The sequence below is a fragment of the Cicer arietinum genome, chromosome 5, assembly GCF_000331145.2.
Source record: "Cicer arietinum cultivar CDC Frontier isolate Library 1 chromosome 5, Cicar.CDCFrontier_v2.0, whole genome shotgun sequence".
In the NCBI taxonomy this organism is placed as follows: Eukaryota; Viridiplantae; Streptophyta; class Magnoliopsida; order Fabales; family Fabaceae; genus Cicer; species Cicer arietinum.
The window spans coordinates 50,632,122-50,648,742 of record NC_021164.2 but is presented as its reverse complement, the minus strand read 5'-3'; the positions used below and the strand labels follow the sequence as shown (position 1 = coordinate 50,648,742).

Here is a 16,621-nt window from a genome sequence, read left to right as displayed (position 1 = left end):
TAATTATAAAATATAAAATTAACATTGTATTTATTTATTGAATTAAAATATTAATTACTTAATTAATTAATAAATGAAAATTAAATTAATTATTAATTAAATTAAACTAATTAATTAAATTAAATTAATTATTTAATTAAATTAATAATAAATGAAACTTAAATTAATTATTTAATTTAAATAATAATTATTGATTAATAAAATATATATTTATTATTAAGAAAGATGTTAACGAAAAATAATGTGTTGCATTATTTCTCAGCGGATGAAAGTGGCTTTATTAATTGATCAAATTCCCTATATATGTGCCTATTAAATAGTACCACTAATAAAAATAATTTTATAAATGATAAAATAAATTTAATAATTAGAAAAAAAAAAAAAATTAGTTGAGAAATCGGTATTGGGGAAACCGATTTCCCTTCCTTCTCTAAAAAAAAAAAAAAAGTAGTTGAGAAAGTTTAGGGCCCAGTACCGATTTCTAAGAGGAAGGAATAGAAAGTTGAAAAAGGATGGTAGTTTGGTACATAATTTGAAAAGAGTGGTATTGTGGTATTTAATTTTTATTTTAGTGGTATAATAATAAAAAAGCCTGATGTCGGTATCGTGTAAGGACGGACATATCATACGGCCCTCCAAGATATTGTGTCAGCTCACCCTCTTGTTGTACAAGTCTCTCCTCATGTATAACAATATTATCTTCCTCCTCATGTACCACAATCCCCTTCTCCTCGTGTACCACAATCCCCTTCTCCTCGTGTATACCAATATCAGCCTCAGGGATAGATATATGACCCTGTTCTCTCATGTCATCATCTTCCATTATAATTCGTCGTCTTCTCTGGGATGTTGTCGGTTGAACCATTTTTGGAACAACATCCATATATGATGAAGATTCAACGTCACATGTTCTTCGTACTATCTTGTTGTCTCTTCCTCAAGCACCCGCACCAACTGTAAAAAAAAAAAATAGTTAAAATAAAATGAATAGTAATGGAATAAAAAATTAAAAACAAAAAAACAAAAAATAAAAATAAATACAAAATTACAAACAACTACCGAAAAACTTGTGGGATGATGTTTTCCGATATTGTATGTGTTTCGGAAAGGTTGAAATAAGTTTTTCAATAGTTCCGGAAAACTTGAAAAAAGTTTTGTGAAAATGATGTTCTGTACTGAAAAACTTTTATCAAGTTTTTCAGAGTATAAGTTGTCTACCAGAAAGCTTAAAAATAAAATTCCGAAAAAATGGAAATTTTCTGTTACTCACTTGTGTTTCGGCAAACTCAAATGATGAAATGGTGAAAAATTGTAACTTTTAATATTTATGACGGTATTTATGTCTTTTCTTTCAGTTTGTGGGAGTACATGGATAATTTGGAGGGTACAGGGTAAAACGATCCAAATTGTTGAACATTTTTACGTGGTGGTCACTCATCCAACCCAAATATTTATTTAAAATATGTAAAAATATTATTGAAATGGAGCTTCGAATAAACTGATTAATCTTATTTTTCACTATTGGATCAATGTTTTAATTCGTAGGATCCGGTAAAACATCTAGAGTGGTGGAGTTTTGATAAATTAAGAGTCCTTGTTTCCAAAGGAGTCAATAGGGTTACCAATGTCTATCCTAAGCTTTATTACAAAAATTATGTTTAGTGATTGCTTGGACAAATACTTGGGTTAGGAATGTATTATGAGCGGACAACATAGGAAGATTTCTTGTATATCTATGACGTGGTTGCATTATACTTGTTGTTTGGAAAGGTAGATTGTTAGCAAATCTATGTATAACGTGCAAATTTGTTGGTTCCCTCGATATGCTTTTGAGAACTTGGATAGAAGAGTGAGGAAATTTATTTAACCTGATACTAATGGAATAAGCTTATCAAGTTTAAGAAATTGGATGGTTTGGGTTTACAATGCAAAAATATGACTTTATTTGGAAAACTTGTGTTCAAGTTTGGTGCAGCCCAATAATAAACTTTTGATCTCCCTTCATATGAACAAATATCTCAAAGAAGGCAACACGTTCTTAGACAAGGTGAATGTTGGCTCACCGACTTGGAAGATTATTCTCAAGACTATTTACATATCAGAGGATGTATATACCTTTAAGTTTAGGTATGGTGACACCAATATATGGTTCCAGCTATGGTTGTCCAAAAAACTTTTGAGTGACACGGTGCATGATATCTTTCATTCTCATTTATACAATTTTTAAATAAAAAAAGATTGTCTACCACATCGTATTCTACAATTATCTCTTATTTGTTATTTTACCTAACTTTTAGATAAAACTAGTTATTCCATACTTTGTTACCATACATTAAGTTATTATGAGTGATCAATATAAAATAATTAGATCTCTTCTATTGTCAATAAATTTATATACATGATATAAAAAGAATTTATACCGACAGTAAATTATAATTATCTAATATTAAAAAATATTTAATTTATATAATAATAATAATAATAATTTTTAAAATAATGAGATTGTTATGCTAACAAATTAAATCCATATTCGTAAGGAAAAAATAAAAAAAAAATAAAAATTACTTAAAAAATAGTATTAATATTAATAAACCACGAGAGAAAACCAAAGAAAATTGAAGCTGAAGATTGGAAGTTTGGCGCAGAAACCCGGTTCATGGTGCTCCGAAATTGATCCGAACCAGTCAATATTAAGAAGAAAACAAAAGTCGTAGAAGCTCCAGAATTAACGTTAAATTGCATTTGTGTTTCTAATCTCTAACGTTGTAGTTATAGAACCATGATGCTGTAATTAAATTAAACCACAGTTGAGTTTGTTTACCTCCTGAAAAAAAATGCGGAGGGTACTTGGGAAGATTGCTGGGTTGTTCAGCAATCGAAGTATGGCGGGAGTGGACAAAGTAGGGAACAAATACTTCACCAGACACGAAGAAATTGATGGCATCAGTAAGTACCTTTCCATCTTTTCTATTGTTTTTAATCATAATTTTGTTTATTGGATTAATTAATTAATTAATTAATTAATGTGTTTTATTATAGTTTGAGATTTTGGGTTTATGTATATAGGGTTTTTCTACTTGTATCAATTTTTGTTGTTGTCTTCTTCGCGTATGCCAAAAAGGGGTGTTTTTCAGCAATGCTAAAAAGTGTGTTTTGTTGATGTAGCAAAAATTGATTTTTGAATAAATTGATTTTAGTTAAAACTGAGTTTACCATGATTTTTGTTTGAATGTATTCTCCTATAACTTGAGTTAAAAATACATTTCAGTGAAAAAAATCATGTTCACTGCTATTATATGTAAAAATCATGTTTGGACTCACAAACTACAAATCATAGTTTCAAGTTAGAATCAATCCGAGAGGGAAAATCAATTTTAATTTTACACCTCCAAAAGTGGAACCAAACATGATCATGTACTGAATGTAGTAACATGTAACATTTGGCTGAAGCCCTAATCAATGTTGTGCCAACTGTAATGACTTTTCACCTTCAACATTACAAATTTTTGAAACTAATGTTGTGGTAGTAAACCTCAAGACACTAATAATAGAGATGAACACTGCACTATGAATGCATTTATCAGAACTGAACCATTTTGAAGTTAATCAAATTGGAGAACATATACTGTTTAGCAAATTGGCACCTTTAAAGGGTATAGTATGTATCAGTTAGCAGACGAAAGGGTACTGAACAAATATTTGATTAATCAATGTTTACTGCTATTACATAAACACTAACATAGACAGAGACACAAAAATATACAAAACAAAAGGAATAGAACGATCTACAGAGCTTAGCAACGGCATAAAACAAATGACAAAAAAAGTTACTAGGATATGATCCACCATTTGCATTCATAATGGATTCTATGTGTAAGTATCATTTTTGCTGTGAAAAGAAACAACAAAACCAAAATGTTTGTTAGGCTTAAAATTGCATCTTAATCAGAAAATTAGGATCTAGAGAGTCTAGAATCTAGGAGACATATCGTGCATATGTGTTCTGCTTAATTTTCAGCCCCAATGTCACTTTTCCCTGCTTATAATCATTACACAAGATGATCATCATTCATTTGATGAATTGCAATATTATATCTTCGGTTGTGAAGTTATCTAAAGTAGCTCTGTTGAAGTAGTAATCTGAAAAAATTTATATGGATTTTGCAGAATGTGATTGGATTATGTATTTACCATAAAACCATTGATGGATGAAAATGGGGACCAACAGTACGTTCAGATTCAACCTACATGATATTTAAGTTTTGTTATTTTTATTTCGTGTCTTTCTTAAAAGAGACAATCAGGGTTTTATCGTGTTCTACATCTCTTTTTTGTAATTGTGTCGTTTTGTCATGCTTGAACTTGTGACTTGTTAGATGCAAGTGTCATGGTCCACTTGGCCAACCTGAATTTAGAAAAATAAGAAAAAAATGTTTTTATGGTAGCTATTTTCTGCTGCTAGATTGATTCACTCATGATACTATTTTGATTCAATCTGCTAGATTGATTCAAAACCATGGTTCTTCTTACTTATTTTCCTGTGTTTTTTATTTGCATTGTAGCTCACGTTACAACGAATCTGTCTAATTCTGCTTTTTGTTTGTTTTGGTTTACTAGTGAAAGAGAAGAGATGGGTGGTGTTTAAGGGAGAGCAGGATCCTACCTCCATTCCAGGTATATATTTTATCGTAGCTATCAATCAACTGTTAATTTATTGAGTTTTTGTCAATTTCTATTAATAAAGGTAAATGTTGTCAATCGTTGATTGCGGAAAATAGCGGTTTGTTCAAATTTTGCTATGCAACAGAGCTATAGCCACTATTGGCAATATTTTGTGATAAATAGAAGATTGCGGAACAATAGCAACTTGTTCAAATTTCGTTACACTAAAGCACTATAGCACCGCTATTTAACAACACTGGATCCAATTATGATATATGTGAATTTATTCAGAAAACAGTCTATGATTCTTTATCCTATTTCCTATTATTGATGGATAATTGATGTTAAATTGTTTAGTTGAATGGATATGTTGGCTGAATGGGCAGCGTAAAAGGGCTCCAACCCCAGAGGTAAATTGAAATGCATATTACATATATCCCTTTGCTTGTACTATGCAATTATCTAAAGTTTTTTTATACTTATTTACTTTTTCCAGATCATAGCTAGACTAGATGGCATGATATAATATAATTTTTTATTGAAGTCTTGTGTGTGAATGATCTTGTGTCTCTCTTAATATTACTTAGAGGTATAAGAGGGAAATGGTCGACTCATAAGGTATTCTCATAGACCAGTTTCCGCGATCCGTGATTGACAACACTGTTGCAGACTATGGAAACAAGGAGTGCAGTAGGTTACGTAATCCTTTGCAAATATGAGTACAACAGTGCAGCAGTCTTGAAACATTATGTTCTTGTATTGTTCTCACACTCGGTGCAATCTTTAAAGAAATATAGGGAACTTGATAGCAATTATGATGACTTATCAAATTGCTTATAAATTAATGTATTTGGATAGCAACAATTACCCTAAACTCTTAAATTAACTTCTTCACCTTAATCATCTTTAACAAATCATTCGCAATGCCATGAAAAGTTCTAAAGAATTCTATTGAAGTAGATGAAGACAATGAGAAAGAAGCTTTAAAATGCAATGCTTTGGGGATGTTTGGAATTTCAAGCAATATTCGTTCAGAAGTGAAAACAAGAAATTAGAAGGGAGTCTCGAAGGAATTCCTATGCTAGTATTGATTTACTGTCGAGTGAGTCACAATTTCATTTCATCACTTCACATAACCTTGGGATTGGATTTGAATTTTTCTAAGAAATTAGGAGTGAGGCTTGGTGATGGTCACCGGTTGATGCCAAAAGAAAGTGTTCCGGTTTGATGATACGATTTGATATCATTGTAAATGCACATGTGCTGGATCTTGGAGGTGTGAATGTGATTTTTGGGGTAACATGCTTGGAGACTGATAGAGCAGAGGTAAAATAGAATTAGATGAAGATAATTATTGTATTAATGGATATGAAAACAGAAAATGATTTCAGAGCTAATGCTCCTCAGTTAGAGAAAACAATTCTCTCACAACCCAACTTCTAAGGTGTAACTGAAAAATAAACAAAAACCATCCAACTACTTCTCCACACACTCCTATTTATTATTGGAATATTAACTCACTATGCTAGCTAGGCAATCACACTTTTCCTGCATTCCCTTTCTTATTCTTTCTCTTATATACTCGCCATTGCTTAGACCTCACCTCATCTCTGTTAACTAAGAGATCCCCCTCATCACTTGTGGGGCCCAACCCATTCTATCATCACCCCCACCTTCAATAGTAGCTTTGTCCTCAAGGCGCAATCAGGGAATTGACTCTTCAGCAACAATGCCTCTTCCCAGGTAGCATCTCCAACATCCATGCCTTCCCATTGAATCAACGATTCTCGCTTATGCCGCCCACCATCAAACTTATGCCTCCATGACAAAACCGTAGCAGGAATAATGTCCCTAATGTCAGACTCCAAACTGATAGGTAACTGAGTTGTAGCAGTATAATTGCCTACAACTTTCTTCAATAGAGACACATGAAAAGTAGGATGTATTTTAGATGTTGCTGGTAACTGTAGCTTGTAAGCAACCTGCCCTATCTTCTTAATGACTTGATAAGGACCAAAAAATCTGAGAGCCAATTTTTGATGAATCCTATGTACAACCGATTGTTGTCGATGAAGACTTAATTTGAGAAAAACCCAATCACCAACATCAAACTGCACTGCCTTGCGTTTCTTATCAGCTTGGTATTTCAGGTACTCTTGAGCTTTGAGTAAATTAGCTTTCAGTTGACGCAAAACTTCATCCCTGTCCCTTAACTCTTGAGCTACAGCTTTTACTCTGGTTTCCCTTCCAAAAGCTGCACCAATACTGGAGGTCTCCTGCCATACACCACCTCAAAAGGGGTGAACCCTGTGGAAACATGGAATGTGGTATTGAACCATAATTCTGCCCACGGAATCCAATGTGCGCATGTCTTAGGTTGATCTGCAATAAAACAACGTAGATAGACTTCTAATCAGCGGTTAATCCCTTTTTTTTGGCCATCAGTTTGGGGATGGTTTGCCGAAGACATTTTAAGCACTGTGCCTACTAGCTTGAACAACTCCTTCCAAAAAATACTCACAAACAAGGGGTCATGATCACTAAGAATCAACTCCGGAATTCCATGTAGTCTAACCACGTCCTTCACAAAAATAGCAGCAATGGAGCGAGCAGTAAATAGATGTTTAAGAGGAATGAAATGACTATACTTGGAGACACGATCCACCACCACCAAAATAGCTTCAAATCCATTACTTTTGGGCAAACAAGTAATGAAATCCATAGATATCTCACTCCACACCAAAACTGGAATAGGTCGTGGCTGTAGTAACCCACTAGGCGTAGTCGCGGCATCTTTTTGGCGTTGACAAGTGTCACAAGATTTCACAAAATCTTGCACCATTTTCATCATCTCTTCCCAATATAAAATGCGTAGGTAGCCGGAGTGACCCCCACTAGGGGAAGAATGAAAATCCTTAAGTAGATCCTCAATAAGTGGTAAGTTAGCCAGTATAACTAACCTATTTTTGTAGAATAAGATGCCATCTTTTAAGGGAAACCCAGGTTTAGCAGTAGGATCCTTTTGAATAGCCTCCACAATGCTTTTAAGCCAGGGATCTTGCGATACCTCGTGTTGCAATTGGCTGCTCTGCTGCCATAAAGGACAAGATTTAAGAGCATGAATTTCAACATGCTCGTTTTTTTCTAGATAAAGCATCAGCCACCTTATTTTCCACTCCCACCTTATACACCACCTCAAAGTCAAAACCCAACAACTTAGTCATCCATTCCTTCTGATTTGTTGTGGTAATACGTTGCTGTAACAAGTGTTTTATGCTCTTTCGATCAGAATAAACCACAAATCGCCTTCCTAACAAATAATGTCTCCAATGTTGAATAGCTAACACCAAAGTCATTAACTCCTTATCATAGGCCGATTTAGATAACCTAGATGATTCAAAAGCCTTGCTAAAATACGCAATGGGATGTTTAGATTGCAACAACACAACACCAACCCCTTTTCCTGAGGCATCACACTCAATTTCAAAAGGAAATTTGAAATTAGGCAGGGATAAAATTGGGGCAGTTGTAACAGCTACTTTTAATTTCTCAAAAGCTTCGGCAACCGCAGCATTCCATCTAAAACTATCCTTCTTTGTCAACTCGGTCAAGGGTTTAGCAATATTCCCATAGTTGGCTATAAATTTTCTATAGTAACCCGTTAATCCCAAAAAACCTCTCACCCCCTTGACGTTCTTAGGGACTGGCCATTGTAACACACTGCTAACCTTGGCAGGATCCACAGCAACCCCAGCTTTGGAAATGACATGGCCCAAGTATTCGACTTGGTGTTTACCAAAAGCACACTTCTTTCCGTTAGCCACAAACTGATGTTGTTTCAAAATGTTTAGAATGGCTATAAATTTTCTATAGTAACCCGTTAATCCCAAAAAACCTCTCACCCCCTTGACGTTCTTAGGGACTGGCCATTGTAACACACTGCTAACCTTGGCAGGATCCACAGCAACCCCAGCTTTGGAAATGACATGGCCCAAGTATTCGACTTGGTGTTTACCAAAAGCACACTTCTTCCCGTGAGCCACAAACTGATGTTGTTTCAAAATGTTTAGAACCATCTCCAAGTGCTGCAAATGAGCAGTCCAACTACTGTTGTACACTAATATGTCATAAAAAAAAGCCAATACAAACTTCCTTAAAAAAGGCTTAAAAATATCTTTCATCACTGATTGAAAGGTTGCAGGGGCATTGGTAAGGCCAAATGGCATCACCATAAACTCATAGTGACCCTCATGAGTACGAAATGCAGTTTTATGAATATTCTCTTCCTTCATACGAATTTGATGATAACTAGATTTAAGATCAAGCTTAGATAAATAACTCGAGCCATGTAACTCATCTAACAATTCATCTACCACAGAGATAGGGTACTTATCTTGAATTGTAACCTTGTTAAGTGCATGGTAATCTACACACATGCGCCAAAATTGATCCTTCTTCTTGACCAAAATAACTGGACTAGAGAAAGCACTAGTGCTGTTTCTAATCACCACCTGCTGCATAAAGCTCTGAATCTGTTTTTCAATTTCATGCTTGTGTAAATGAGGATATTTGTAAGGCCTCACACTTACCGTACCAGCACCCTGCAAAAGTTCAATGGAATGGCTAGTGTTTCTTGCAGGAGGAAGACCTTGGATTTCTTTAAATACAATAGCAAACTGATCTAACAATCCTTGCAACTCCTTAGTCTGTTGATCAGAGACACGAGGCACTTGTGAACCTTCCACCTCCAACAAGGTAGGCCATTCACAGCCTGTTATCAGCCGAGAAGAAGTGACGATGCTTTGAAAAGTAGCCATTTTCTCCTCTAAGGCTTGGCCAAGGAGTTTCACCATACTGCCCTTATGGTTGAACACCATAGACATTTCTTTCCAATCCGTGGTCACCTTCCCAAAGTTTCCAGGCAAACAACTCCCAAAATCAGATCTACATCCCCTAACTCCAACACCTAAGCATCAAAACAAATCTGCACCATTCCCACATCCATCTGAATTCTCCATGGTTAGAACTCGATGACCATCTCCTAACTTGACACCCAAGGGAGTAGAAGGTACCATAGACAGTCCCAGAGCTTCAACCACCTTAGGAGATATGAAATTATGCGTGGCTCCACTGTCAATAAGAACCAAAGTAGGTGCACCTTGCAAACAGCCCTCTACTTTCCTTGAGCGAACCTGGTTTGGAGTGGTGGATACACCAAAAACTCCCATCCCTTTACATTCTAACTCCTCTTGTGCAATCTCTTCTTTTGACTCAGCCTCCAACACTACAATGTCTCCTTCGTCGTTGACCACTTCATCGTCCCCCAAGACAACCAATCGTAACTACTTTGTTGCGCATTGATGGAGGGGATCCCATCGTTCATTGCAACGAAAACAGAGTCCCTTCGCGCGACGCTCATTAACCTCTGCACTTGGTAAATGGCGAGCGCCGTGTGAGTGACAGCGTGAAACGTCACCAGAGTTTGGTCGTGAAGGTGGAGTAGAATTGGGAGGGTGTGTTGACCCGACTTGAGATCCAAGACCCAACCCGGTACACATTTTACCCACATTGTTGCTAGTCTGGGTAGGGTTTGCAGATTTGTTCCCTTCCCCTTCGTGATTGGCCCAATTAGGTTTTTGAAATCGGACCCAAGAACCTTGACCCGGTTTGTAGTGAGATCCAGATCCCTGCCCCGATACAACAACAAATTCACTCTCAACATCACGAGCCAATTGCATCGCTAAGTAACGATTACGAGGCTTGAAGGTATGCACACGAGAACGAACATCATGGCGTAAACCACCAATGAAATAACCAAGAAACTGTTGTTCTGGTAAACGGCCACACTGAAGAATACAATTCGAATTCAGCAATGTAATCCTCCACAGGTCCAGATTGTTTTAATTCCTTCAATACTTCACAAGGATTCTCCAAACGACCACCACCAAAACGAACGATCAACGCCTCCGTCAAACTCTCCCAAGATAGATCCTCTGTAGAATCGTGCCATAAATTGAACCAATGAATCGTAGGACCTTCCATACTGAGATTCGTCAATTGATTCCTCACGTCTGCAGAAATGCGTTGTACGTCGAAATACGTTTCTGCTCGAGCGATCCAAGCAACTGGATCATCACTGGTAAACGCCGACAATTCCACCTTCTTCACAGCTAAACGAAATTCATCTAACGGTGAGGTGACCGCTATAATATTGTCTTGAGACGTGTCACGCATCGCCAACGCTCTCTGAATTTCAGAACCAATGAAGTCACGTAACGACTCAATGCTGGCCTCCACACGTCCCAAACGCTCCTCCACTTCGGTGATTCTTGCGTCCATTCTGGTTTGCATGAATGCAGCAGGTCAGACCAATTAATAGAGCAGAGGTAAGATATAATTAGATGAAGAGAATCATTGTATTAATGGATATGAAAATAGAAAATGATTCCAGAGCTAATGCTCCTCAGTTAGAGAAAACAATTCTCTCACTGCCCAACCTCTAAGGTGTAACTGAAAAATAAAAAAAAAACCATCCAACTACTTCCCCACACACTCCTATTTATTAGTGAAATATTAACTCACTATGCCATCTAGGCAATCACACTTTTCTTGCTTTCTTATGCTTTCTCACATATACTCGCCATTGCTTAGGCCTCACCTCATCTCTGTTAACTAAGAGATCCCTCTCATCACTCGTGGGGCCAAACCCATTCCTATCAGAGACATCAGGTAGGTGTTTGATGAATTGGAAGGAAAAATTGTGCCTCTTAATCATGGGAATCGATATTATGTGATGAACCGTGTTGTGATAGCTGTAAATTTGGTATCTCTTTAAAGGGATCATAACTCAAAAAAGAAAAAACAAAGGAATTAGTTTTTCTTGAATTCTTTATTCGAAACTAATACCTCCAGTTTGCAATGGGGTAGCAAACCATTAAACTAGCCCTTAATATGTTTTATGAAAGTTTTCAGCCTAGCGAAATTGTTATAGTATTAATTGAATTGCTTTTTTATTCCTTTTTAGGAACAAATGGAATTGGAGGCAAGACGTGAACAAGTTAGAGAGAATGTTGCCCGTATGTGTCACTTATACTTCCACCTTATCTAATCAAATTGTTTGAATTTTTCACTCTCATTTAGTTAGGTTCTTCGTGTTAGTTCGTCATTGGCATTAAATGTTTTATAGCACTAACACGGACACCGGACTCGACCCTGTCAAGTTGAAAATTAAAAGTAATTGTAAGTTGTAACCATATGTGTTAGTGTTGTCTCACTGTTGCACACTAAACACGCCTTCAATCTGACATGTTGCTGCTACGTAGATTACATGAGATAGTTCTCATTATTGTGAAAAAACATTATTCTTAGCCAAGTTTCGTTCTATATAGAGATCTTAACATACTGTTTTTCTTTCACGAAGTTCTCAAGAAAGAAGAAGAGGAAAGGAAAGCCAAAGAAGGCAGTAGAGTCAGACGTGTCAGCAGCACTGGTTGGAAGCTTAAATTTTGATTGTTATTGCAATATGTTTTTCTTTACTTACTCTTAGCAGTTATAACTAATACTAATTTATTTTTCCATACAGGAGAACACAGTGGTCCAGACTTGAAAAGTTTTATTCGGCAGTTTCCAGTTCCTTCCGAAGGTCATCTTTCTGTTGTTTTCTTTATTTGACAGAAATATCAAGTTCTTTCTTTATTTTTGTTTCCTTTTTTGAAAGAAAAATTATTTCGATAAATTTGAATCAAACACATACACTGGAGCTTGACATTGACATTGATTTCAAGGTGCTTTATGCAACCTAATACTCCCTCCATTCCATATCTTTGGTAGTTTAAGGTAAAAATACACAGATTATGAAGTTATTTAACTAATGTATTTTTGTATCAAAATGCCCTTATATTTTTCACTAATTGTTATACAGATTCTCATTTTTAAAAGCGAAGACTATAAATACTTCATAACAAACAATCTCATAAATATAAATTATCTTAATTATATTGAGGGTATATGATTAGAAAACAAGGAAAAGTTATACCTTGGATTTCTAAAACACCAATTGTTCTGAAACAAAATAAAAATGCTAAAACTACCAAAGTTTAGGAATAAGGGAGTATGTTTCATTTTACTTATTGTTCATAAGTTGTGTTATGAGGCTTTTAGTCCCCGTCCTTCTGAAAGGAGAGATAAAATCTTGCAGAAAGAGGTTTCTCACAATACATAAGCACTACTTATGCTTTGAATAAAGCTTTTGACACGTTTTCTCCTATATAGGTAATGAGGTTGAAGAATCATCTGGTGCAAAGGATGACTTGAGGTCGGTCTTTTGAAATTGATAGTTCAATGCATCAACATCTTGCTTGAAATGCATCTTCTTATGCATAAACATTTTGTTTTATTCCTTTCTTATGTCTTTTTTTTCCTTAATTTAATGAATTTTTAATATTCATCTTTTTCTTCCCTCCATTTTGTTTAAATATTTTCAGGAATTTGTTAGGAAATCTTCTCTGTATGTATTCATGTTACAATATTGTGGTTTAACTTCATTAAGAAGTAGAATCTAACTACTGAGAATAAATCCAGTGACTATGTTTGAACTATTAAGGATACATATTTGTTTTGAAATCCATATTTGTTTCTAAAAAAATTATTTTAAATTCTTTGAACTTTAACGATTATTTGTGTCTTCTATCCGTAGTTCAGGAGTAACTATTCAACAGAGTAATCATTTGATCTTTCTGCAGGAATTTTCAAGATAACCCAGTTAAGAATGCAGAAGTTGAGCTTGAGTAAGTCCAAATGTTTATATACTGAGTCAATGTACACTGGATCACTGATTGAGTATAGCTTCTATGAATCTTAAAAGTTAATGAAAAAAAAAAATGCCCGTTCATAAACCCAGAGGAATGCGGACATTACATTGGTCCAAGTGGAATTGGAATGTTAAGAAAAAAAAAAAATGCCCGTTCATAAACCCAGAGTAATGCCGACATTACATTGGTCCAAGTGGAATTGGAATTAGATTCCTTAAGCAAAGACTTGGGTTCGAGTCATGTGGATAGAAAAACTTGGTTGAGAGGGGAGACCCCACTAAAAATTGCCCGCCAGTTTCCCTGACATAGATTAGCCATTGACATAGACAGTGCATACGTCGCACGAGTAAAATGGTTGCAAAAAAAAACCTGGAGGAATAATACAAGCATTTCATAAATATTAAATGGGCTTTATCGGATGTATTTTCCATGTTTTAACCCTCATATTTCATATCATTTATTAATTGTTTTGGTAAAATTTTGCTTTTAGGTCTTCAGAGCCAACTGGGTCTGGTGCAAGTTTTAAACCTGGAACCTGGCAACCTCCAACTTGAACTTTCATCAACCATCACAATTAAGGGAGGGGCCTGCTGACACAACATTCCTGATTTTTACTCATGCTATGTTTTGAAAAGCCGTGCATGATGTTTTATTTATTCCTTCAAGAAATTTTGGCATAATATATGTGTGCGTCTGAGTTTCTCGAAATTGTAATTCATTGATTTGCATTTGCTCAAGGAATATGACCAATGAGTTAGACAACTTTATGCATTATGCATTTGCAGGGCATCTTGCCATGCCGAGTTACCTTGTTCGTTCGGAATAATCTCTTAGATTTGATGCATTGTGATGTCTCGAATCTAAACATTAAGAAATACAGGATGTAATGTAAAGGTACTTTTGGGCGACCTTGCAAGCAAGGACCCTTGTCTGAGTCTGATCTGTAAACCTGAACTGGCACAGAATTTGAATCAAAAGTTATTGGCTTAGTTATTTGTTTGTCTATGAAAATATGTACGTAGTATTGGATTGTTATTACAATTTTATCATTGTCGCTTGGAACAATTAGTTATGAGTTGTTGTTACTTGAAAAGTTCACATTGGAGTTATCTTAGGAGTCAGTTATCCTGTTGTATCTCCTATATATATCCTCATGTGCAACTACACTTAATTTTGAATGAAGTCATTATCCTTATCACTATCTATATGAGATCAATGATCAATACTATTAAACATTTATAATATTGTAAAATCAAGTGGTTGATTAAAATAGAATTTAATTTTATTCACATATTTATTTGTTAATCTATTTAAAGATATGTTTAATTACTTATTCAAAATGTTAAATAAAATATATTTTTAAACATACTATATGAGATTTTTACTGAAGTCAAACTTAAGCTTAAAAATCAAGAATGTGTTTACTTTGGAATTATAAAAAGTAATGGTATGTTTACTTGTAGTGTTCTCTATTTACATTTTTATTGAAAACAGAAAATTGTAGAAAAAATGTTTGTTTATGAAAATATTGAAAATATTCCATGAAAAAATGAAAAATTCAAACAAAAAAAAAAATCAATTAAAAACACAATGGCATAATTTGTAATTTTAACGACATTGAATTTTTTTTTTACTTCCGCTCGGTTCTCTCGTTGACTTGCATCACACATCATCATCATTCAATAATAGTTCTTCAGTTTATTTTTTACAATAATAGTTTATTTAATTATACGGTCTTTTTTCTTATTACCACTATGAATAAATAATAAAAGGACATCATGAATAATGTTAGATAATAAAAATTAAAATAAAAAAGAAAATGAATAATAGATAAGTAACAATAATTTTAATAAATAAAATATATAACAAATATGTTGACTAAATTAAGATCAACTTGAGTAACAACAGTAATTAATATCAACTTGAGTAACAAAATTTCAGTCAAAAAGAAGAAGAAAAAAAACTCGAGTAGCAAATTTAATATCAACTATACAAATAAAAAAGAATAGTAAAAAAAACTGTACAAATAAAAAATAAATCAAATTTTTTTAAATAAAAAAATATTAATTTGTTCAAATTGGTGGAATATATTGATAATATTATATTCAAAATTACTAAAATTTTAAAAAATTAATAGTATATTACAGTAAAATACTACATATGTGATTAAATTAAAGTGTGGGATTGGACATGTCTTGGATATGTAACTTTTACGATGTCAAAAATAATTCATGTAATAATAATGACTATTTTATAATCGTATTTGAGGAGATTTGAACCTTGTCTCTAAAGATTATAAGACCAATCTCTTACAATTGAACTTATAATTTATATACAAACAAATAAATTAAGTGTCCTTTTATGAAAATAGAAATAAAGTAAATTGATTGTACAACAAAAATAAAATAAAAAGACACTAATTGTCTATATTTAAAATTTTAATATCTATCATAAGAAACATGTCACTTACAGTATTTCTAGTGAGGAGTGTTTTACTCCCAAAGAAATAATATTGAGTTGTAAATTGGTAGAAGTTAGATTTTTTAAACATAAAATAGATTAACTTGACATTTAAAAAGACTAACTTCAAAAGAAAAAAAAAATTGTTTGAAACTTTAAATTAATTAAGTGAATGGACATCTGGTGTAGTTTTGTATTTTTTTTATAAATTCTATTTGGACATAAAAAGTAGTGAATGGGACGTTAACTAGTTGACAATGGATAAACTTATATCATACAAACTATAAACTTAAATTCTAGTTGAACTAGCGTCTCAAAAAATGTTATAAGCTAATGAAAAAATTATTACTACCAAACAACTCTACTTAAATTACAAGAGTTTATACGCTATAAGTTAGTGCAGTAGCCTTTTGTCATTTTTCTTTTGTACTTGTGTACTTTTGTACATACATTCTGAATTTTTTGAATTCAACACTGATTATTCTGAGGTATTATTGATGATTTTTTCAACAAAGGTGAATTGTGTATTTATTATTTGATATTTTTCAATCTTAATAGTGATGTATTAGTGAAAGACCACTTTTGTTGACAATTATAATGATCTTCCTTTATGATAAATGTAAATATTATTCTTTTGCATTTATTCAAGTAAATGTCTTCAAAGTTCTTGGTGTTGTTACTATCGTTAT

At 33.9% G+C, this 16,621-nt stretch overlaps 1 protein-coding gene across 2 annotated transcripts; it reads left to right on the top strand.

Annotated features, from left to right (window-relative positions):
* Positions 1-2,595: 2,595 nt before the first annotated feature.
* Positions 2,596-14,465, top strand: LOC101488319 (uncharacterized). Of its 2 annotated transcripts, XM_027335162.2 has the most exons (10): positions 2,596-2,946; positions 4,168-4,227; positions 4,618-4,674; positions 5,020-5,072; positions 11,687-11,738; positions 12,083-12,151; positions 12,245-12,304; positions 12,934-12,976; positions 13,404-13,448; positions 13,963-14,465. In XM_027335162.2, the coding sequence occupies exons 2-10, from the start codon at positions 4,209-4,211 to the stop codon at positions 14,024-14,026; spliced, it is 462 nt and encodes a 153-aa protein (XP_027190963.1). In that variant the 5' UTR covers positions 2,596-2,946; positions 4,168-4,208; the 3' UTR covers positions 14,027-14,465. The 2 variants fall into 2 exon arrangements, with proteins under 2 accessions (XP_027190963.1, XP_004500077.1); XM_004500020.3 differs by lacking the exon at positions 4,168-4,227 and having other exon boundaries at positions 2,598-2,946.
* The last annotated feature ends 2,156 nt before the right edge of the window (positions 14,466-16,621 follow it).

Excerpts from the sequence above, each read along its gene's own strand:
- LOC101488319 (XM_004500020.3), top strand. The coding sequence starts at position 2,835 with ATGCGGAGGGTACTTGGGAAGATTGCTGGGTTGTTCAGCAATCGAAGT. Across the intron at positions 4,675-5,019 it reads GGATCCTACCTCCATTCCAG|TTGAATGGATATGTTGGCTG; the intron begins GTATATATTTTA and ends TAAATTGTTTAG. Across the intron at positions 12,152-12,244 it reads CAGACGTGTCAGCAGCACTG|GAGAACACAGTGGTCCAGAC; the intron begins GTTGGAAGCTTA and ends TTTTCCATACAG.